The 8,538-nt window shown below is 28.5% G+C and overlaps 1 protein-coding gene across 1 annotated transcript; it reads right to left on the reverse strand.

The window, feature by feature from the left end:
- Positions 1–6,892: 6,892 nt before the first annotated feature.
- LOC108472612 (uncharacterized) lies at positions 6,893–8,079 on the reverse strand. The gene is made up of 2 exons (XM_017774157.2): positions 7,467–8,079; positions 6,893–7,094 (listed from the first exon to the last, which is right to left on the reverse strand). The coding sequence occupies exons 1-2, from the start codon at positions 7,963–7,965 to the stop codon at positions 7,042–7,044; spliced, it is 552 nt and encodes a 183-aa protein (XP_017629646.1). The 5' UTR covers positions 7,966–8,079; the 3' UTR covers positions 6,893–7,041.
- Between the last annotated feature and the right edge of the window lie 459 nt (positions 8,080–8,538).

Raw genomic sequence — 8,538 nt, forward strand, 5'->3', positions numbered from 1 at the left:
ATTATTTTGTCGTAGGAATTTATATTTAGTGGTTTCGGGCCCATCAAATTTTGGCGCCATTGTAGGGGACATGTAAGAATTTCTAATTTTTGTTTATTTTCTGTATGACCAGGTCAAAATCGACGGCTCTAGCATTTGAACTAGAAATAGAAAAGTTGGCTCAAACACTTCGAAGAGAAGTTATTAATCGGCGCGATAAACAATCACAACCTGACTTTAAAGAAGGATCTTACACCGAAGATATTTACTCATCCAAAGATTCAGGCGAAATGTAAAATCAAACTATATGCCAACTTGCAGCTGCACTAGATGAACAACAACCAGTATACATAACTTGTCCAGCGGGTGAAACACCATTCGAGTTAAAATCGAGATTAATACACCTACTTTTCGCGGTTTGAAAAATGAAAACCCCCACACTCATCTGAAAGAATTCTACATTGTTTGTTTAAGCATGAACCCTCACACTTATTTAATCTTTAGTTAGGGTTACTCCTTTTGGTTTCATGCTTAAACAAACCATGTGGAATTCTTTCAGATAAGTGTAGGGGTTCTCATTTTTTCAAACTGTAGAAAGTAGGCAATAAATGTATTAATCCTGACTTTAACTCGAATGGTGTTTCACCCGCCAGATAAGTTATGCATAGTGGTTATTGTTCTAGTGCAGTTGTAAGTTGGCGTATAGTTTTATCTATCATTTCGTCTGAATTGGATGAGTAAATATCTTTGCTGTAAGATCTTTCTTTAAAGCCGGGTTGTGGTTATTTATCGCACCGAATTGCTTATCTTCGAAGTGTTCGAGCCAACTTTTCTATTTCTGGTTCAAATGTTAAAGTCTCCGATTCTGACCTAGTCATAAAGAAAACAAACAAAAATTAGAAATTTTTACCAGTCCCCGGCAACTAAGCCAAAATTTGATGGGCATTGAAACCGCCAAATATAAATTCCTACGACAAAATAACAGTAAATAGCAGTATAGAGCAGTAGAGTCAAATCCACAGGAACTAGTTGCCTAATTTTGCCTTTTCTCGTGACCAGAATTACTGTTGTGGTAACAGTCATGCCTACAACCAGTGCGTTACAATGTTGAAAAAAAAGGGGGGGGTTTAGTGAATAAGATAATAATATTAAAAGAAGGAAAAAAAATATGTATATAAAATAAAGTAAAAACATGATTACAAAATAAATTAAGCAAAATAAAATTAAATGGATAAATAAAATATTTTTTTAAAGATTAGCCTTAGCCTTAGTCTCGGTGTACTCCAATCTTAAATCGATCCTTGAAGTATATTTTCCCTTCCAAGCGATAAGCTGGTTATAGCGACCAAGAACGTCCTGACCACCAACATTTCCTTATGTAGTCAATCCCGCTATGACTTGCAAACTGACTATTGCCAAATTTTTAACTGCGACACACGTGTTCGCAATTCAAGATTTCAACAGTCTTGCGATTTGAAAAGCCCAACTTGAATCAACAGCCTCAACCGCGTGGGTCGTTTAAATCCGATCTCTATCTTTATGGAATCCAACTGACTTTTTCCACCTAGACACACCAATTTCTTCGTGGGAATTCGAACACAGCACGACCAATTGAACTTCCCAACTGTATGCCAAACAACTCTAACCCAACGAGCACTTTTTGAATCGAAGCTGAATCAACTTTAAGGGATGAATTTGTACTATCCCATATATTAGAGAGGTAGAAAATATTGCGTTGAGAGGTCTTTTTTTTAGGGAGTTCGTATCTCATTATTGTTTTGTTGAAGCAATTTTCAGTTTAAAGCTAAATGGGGTTTAATTGATCATGAAAAGAATCATGCTTGAAAATAAATGGTTTAAATGGAATTGTGAAAAGTGGAAAGGGAAGGGGGCTTTAAAAGAAATTAAACCAATAAAGATTGAAAGTAAAAGAAAAAAATGAAGTAGTAGAATAGAAAACGCAGATACGCAGGAAAGGGAAAAAATATAAAGAATTTATTAAATGTGGGAGGGGCCAAAGTGTGTGTTTAATTGGCTGTAGTCACTAGGTATTTATACGTAGTTTTAGTTTAAAATTTAGTTAGATTTTTTCTAAATATTATCATTAAATAAATCAAAATTTTTAAAAATTAAATTTAAACTAGAGATTAAATTCAAACAAATTATAGAATTTTAACAATATAAAAATCCTTTAATCTTTATCTAACCATTTTTTAAATTTTCAACTCTTCAATCAAGCCCTCATCTTTGATTTTATTCTAATTTAGCCTTTTTTAAGAGTTTGAACTCAGCACACTAATTTCATTCCCGATAAGAAAAATCTAAATTTAATAGTATTTTATTCGATAATTAGCCAAAAATAAATATATTAAAAATACTAATTTATCTTGCTATCAGTTATGTTTCAACGATTGATGGAGCTTAACATTTTTGATGTATGGTATAACTATAACTTTTGTTGATATATATTTTTATTTTTATATATTCTACTTGCGATGTGAATTGAATTTAAAACACTAAATGTACACTCCTTAATTTTACTATTTCAATAAAAGTTACTGGAAATTATAGATTGCAAATTCATTAGATATTATTAATAGATCACTTAGTGTGATTCATGAGCACTTATTCGGATTAGAAAGTGATGATTCATTAATTAATTCATCCAATGGATACATTTCTTTTCCATTAGACATGTTTCTTCTAAGAAGTATGTCCAACACGAAGGGTTGTAGTTCTTCAATAGTGTTCATTAAGTGCATATAAATAGATGATTATGGTGCTCAAAATATTATTAATATAATCAATCCAATTTCAGAAATTAGAGTAAGAGTTAGGGAATTTCTCAATTTTGCCAATCAAAGGAAATCAAAAAGCTTCGTTATATCCCCAGAGGGCCTTAGTCTTAACCCTCAGCAACTTTGTGTGGGAGCAAATTATTCTCTAAAAAGTGTCACCCGCACCTTAAAAGATATTATTTTAATTCCATATCATCTTCAAATCTATTATCTCCACTCAAAATCTCCAACAAAAGTAATACTTAATTTTCATTCGATTGTTAATAAATATCTTATATACTTAGTTTCATCTACATCATGATGATAAAAGTGAGATAAAATGAAAGTTTAGTAGGTTAGATATCAACATCAAATGTACTTAAAAACAATCAAGTAGGGGTCATAAATTGATTCTATATTTCAATATAAAAATAAAATTTACCCCTCTATTTTCAGTAACAAAATTAATCCATGGACTACCTATATTACAATGAAAATCCAATCAAATTGATACCATTTTGGATGGTTCAGCACCAAACCACCCACAAAAATATTTTACACAATTAATAGGATAGTATTTTAAGAATAATTAGAATAAAGAGAAACTTTTCTTATAAAATTCCCCCATTGCCTCTTCTTTTTAATACAAGTAGTTTTAAAAAATAATTACAAACCTAACCGTTTTACAAGTTCGTCCATATGAAACGACAAACCAACCCACCAAAGGAAGGAACCAACACCCCAGATTCCCTTGAAAGTAAAGACATGAAAATAGAAGACAAGTAAAGCGAAATTTCACATACCAAGGTGGGTAAATTATATAGTCTGATCATTTTAATCGCTCTCGTTAAAATTATAAATTGCCAGCTCACATCGCAATTAAAAAGATTGATATAATAATAAATTTAATTCTAAATTTTTACCTATTATATCAATTTAGTCATAATTTTAAAAAAATTAACTCTACATTTCTGCCCTTCACCTCTTTCTGTTACCCAAATCAAAAAGAACTTTATCGTATGGGTGCACACCCGCTGACCAGCTTCCAGCTTCAAGATGTAAGGTTAAAAGTTGAAAGGCCATTCATTGTTGCAAAAACACAAATTCTCTTCACCCTTGATTATTGCTCTTTAGACCTTCGCTTGTTATTGGGTGGGATTTTAAAAATTGAATTAAATTGAGAATATTTGTAAATTTTAAGGTTAATTTTCTAAAATTATGACTAAATTGATAAAATAATTTAAAGTTGATGGCTAAATTTGTTATTAAATCAATTTTTTAACTGTCACGTTAGCTTGCCGTTTGTGATTTTAACGGAAGTGACTAAAATAACTAAACTATATAATGTAGGTATTTAAATTGCAAATTTTTTTTATTTTGGATGCCTAGAATGAAAATTTTTAAAAATTGAGTGACTATCTGTATAGTTTACCCTAATTACAATAATAGAATAGTTGGCTTAGTTTAATTAATGTTGATTAGCTGGGGAAAGTTATGTCTTTACTGACATTCATACTCTTAAGCTTCGTTGGAGCTGGTGGATTTTGTTATGGCTTTTATGGGTTATACATTCCTTGAAATCAAATTTGGTGGGTACTACCCCACCTTTTTATTAGGAAGAATAATCTATTTAGTCCTTTAATTTTACAAAAAAAATATTTTTAGTTATTTATTTTTTAAAATTTTTTAACTTTATAAACTTATGTTATTTGTCAAAACACCTTAAAATAAATACAAAAATAATATAGTTGCCATATCAGCAATTAATTAATTTTTAAAATTTAAAAATTGTTTTAAAATATTAAAATTATTAAATTACTAAAAATATAAAATATATCTTTATTTTTTAAAATATTTTTAATTTTTAAAATTAATTAATAACTAATGTGGCATGCACGTGGCAATCCACATACATGACATATTTATTTTTGATGATTTAATAAATAATACAAGTTCAAAAGTTAAAAGAGATGAAAAAGTAAATAGAAAACTAAAATAATTCTTTTATAAAGTTAGAGAATAAAAAAACATTATATTTCTTCATTAATAATTAATAAATTTTGACATCATTTGTAATAGCGTTTGATTTAATATTTTTAATAAAATTGGGAGTTTGAAATTAAAAAGGAAAAGTGCCCTACAACATAAATTTTATCTCGAATAAGCCCAAACTTGGACTCTTGGAATTTTAAGTTAACTTCGTGCTTCTTTCTTATACCTTCACCCCCAGCTAAAACCCTTTTTTTAGTATTATAAATATCGCGTAGATTAAAAAACAAAGGGAAATACACGCTAAATGAGTCATATATGTCAATTTTTTCTTTGATTTTGATTGATTAAATAGGCTGTTCTTTTTAAGATTTAGAAAAATAGATCGATTTTGGAGAGAATGTGTAAAAGTATGTCTAGCTGAGCGCATTTTTTATACAGTTGTTAGAAAATTTTTAGAAAACGCTTCTAACTGGACGCACTTTCTTGACATGTCAATAAAAGCTCATTTAGCTAGACGCGCTTTTACACATTCTTTCCAAAATCGACCTATCCCCCTAAACAGGGAAGAACTTAGAAAAAAATTTTTAGGGGACCGAAATTAAATTGAAATTTTTTAATATAGTAAAAATACAATTTTACAATTTTAATAGTTTGTATCTTTATATTTTGGAGGATTAATGTGTAATTTTTTTATTAATTAAAATTTTAAAAATCTTAAAGAACCTAAATGAAAGATTTTTTATTTTAAGAGGGTGAGACCCTATCAAGCCCATGGATTCGCTTCTGTCTCTAAATTTTGAATAGACGACATATTTAATCAATTAAAAGAAAAAACTACATACATACATAAATTAGCCGAAAATATCTATTACATAATAAATTTAGAGCAATAATTTAGTGTTGAAGATGAATTTAAAAAAAATAAAGGGAAATGCCCCACAAGGAAAAGGTGTATTAAATCGAAAAATAGGATAAAATTAAAAGGGGGGATGGGATCCCAAGAGGCATGCAAAGACTTTGTGATAATGCCAAAGAGAACGGAAAAATCCAAGTGCATCAATAAAAAAAATGGATCACAATCATGTACCCTACATTTATTCTTTTAACGATACTCTAGCATTAGGACATTGGACCCACCTTTCCCGCGTAAAATTATAACCTTGATCCATAACCCTATTTTTATTAGTCAATTTTGTATTTTTCTTTTAATACTAATCATATTGGATTGTTTATTTGTATATGTTGAAATTTCGATAAAATTATGTTAAAAGAGATGGAGAAAGAAAGAAAATAAAAGGAGAAGTAAAAGAGAATGAATAAAAAAAAGTAAAAAACATAAAAGAAATAAATTAAATTATTGAAAATATAAAATATGGAGATTGATTGTATAAATTAATTTAAAATTTTTGTTTAAAATGATGATTTAATGTATCACGTTGCTTCCCATTACACTATTAGAGAAACGTTTCAGTGACTAAAATATTACAACACAACTAAAATGTAATATTTTAAATATAAATAATTATTTTAATAATTTATCTTAAATTTTAATATATAGGTAAAGTGTTATTAGTTCTTTAAAATTGAGCAAATATATTATTTGTAGCATATATTAATTATATTATATTATATTATATTATATGGTAATAAAATCCAAGCAAGAGAAGTGTTTTTATAGGTATATGAACCAACAACACAAATTTCGCCTTGAAAAAGGCTTTCTTCTGTTTTTTTTTAATAAAATATTTGCAGTGCTTAAAGCATTTTCACAAGTTCAAAAATAATAACAATAATGATATTTTTAATTAGATGAGAAATTTTTAATTATAATGGCAAAATGATTCACATCTACCTAAATCTATACCTTTGGGTTTAATTCTTTTAGTTAAAAATTTAAAAAAATTATCCTGTTTATTCTAAATTTTCTTACCAAATTTCATCATAAAATTAAAATATTTTAGGTAATTTGGTTCTTTCAATATTTGGGAGAAAATTAAAATAAGAAATAAAGAAAAAATATATAATTAAGAGGAGATTTTTTTCCTTAAATAAACTTGAAAATGATGAATTATTGTAGTGGAGAGATAAATAAGAAATTATTAATTGCTTTGGTTGTAATCTTAAATGGATTAAAAGGAAAAATTAAAAATAAACCTAATTTGATTATGAAATTAGATTCCAACAAGTCACTTCTTTAATTACAACTCCTAAAATTACTTATATTTTAGTATACAATTAGTAAAAAGAAAACACAAAAACAAAAGTTGACACTAGCATTGGAATATCATTTTTCCTATCTAAGACCCTCAAATCCTTTCTCCTTCCTCACATTATTCTTCAATATTCCTGAAAAAAACAATATTTATTTATTAGTACTTCAAATAAAAAAAGTAAACAAAAAGAAAAAATGCTTATTTTTCAATATATTTAAATTAATTTTTAAAATGTAAATAATATTTTTTGTATTTATATTATAAAAAATCTATTTTTAACCGGAAAAATAGACAAAAAAAAAAGGAAAAAAGGGTACTGACAAAGAAAGAAAACATAAGTCACTGACTCACTGAATGAATGTAACTGGAAACATTAAAAATCCAAAGCTGTTTTTAATTCTCCAAATAAATTATGTTGTTAGAAAATTTATTTTTATTTGATTTCATAGTGTAACCTAAATGATGAAAAAATGGAAAATGAAAAAGGAAGACATTGATATAATACCTTGAGGTTTACAGAGAGGAGGATCTTCGAAAAGAGACAAAGAAAGCTGTTTGTGAGCAAGTCCAATGTCAAACAAGATGAGACCGGATGTCGGGTCATTAACGATGATGTCTTTAACAGGCAACCAAAGGAACAGTTCTTCTTGGCTTAACCCCACAACCCCAATCAAGCTTCCATAGCTAAGGTTAGCCCTCACTACACTGTCGAAAAACACCCTATTCTCGTACTTTGTCAAGCAGGGTTCGTCCAACAAGACTTCCAGGGTTCCATTGTCTGAAAGGGTATAAGATTTCACTTCTTTTGGGAGCAAACCTGCCGGTAACCCTCTCGAAACGAGAAGATCGTGGATTGAAGGAGAAGAGGATGAAAAAGAAGAGGGTAAAAAGAGGAAGGAAAATATTATTATGAAGAGGAAGAAATGAAGGTGTTGTTTTGTTGAATAGGGTCTGATTTTTATGGTACTGCTGGGAACTGCCATGGATGATATTCGAATTTGCATAGAAAGATGGAAAAGATAAAAGGAAATTAAAGAAAAAAAAGATGGGGGGAAATGAAAAGGTACTTGGAGGAAAATGGGTGTGTTAGCTTATTAGAGGAGATGGGAGAAGGGGATGAAAACAAAAAATATGTGGAAAAAAAGAGTATTTCATTAAAAAATTGTTTTAAAAATTATGAGAGATGACTCTTTTGTCCTCGGTTGGTATAACACAACATAACATCAATTATTAGGGGTAATTACACTCGATGCGTTTCTTAAATTTTGGAATATTTTAATTTACTCCTTTAAGTATTACTTCTTCTATCAATTAAGTCTTTTTTTTGTCAATTTAGTTAACTTTTCTTTTTTTTTTTGCTACATGTTAATTTAGATTTTACATGTTTAAAAAGGAAGTCATTAGGGAGAATCTAGAATTTTTTTACAGAGTCGAATTGAATTGTAATTTTTTTAAGAGGTTAAAGTGTAATTTTAGTATGAATTGGTATATGATTTTATCATTTTTAAAGGAACTAAATATAACTGTTTTAGTTTTAGGGAGTAAATTCTAAATTTGAATATTACCATGCATTAATT

Source organism: Gossypium arboreum, chromosome 11, assembly GCF_025698485.1.
Source record: "Gossypium arboreum isolate Shixiya-1 chromosome 11, ASM2569848v2, whole genome shotgun sequence".
NCBI classification, from domain to species: Eukaryota; Viridiplantae; Streptophyta; class Magnoliopsida; order Malvales; family Malvaceae; genus Gossypium; species Gossypium arboreum.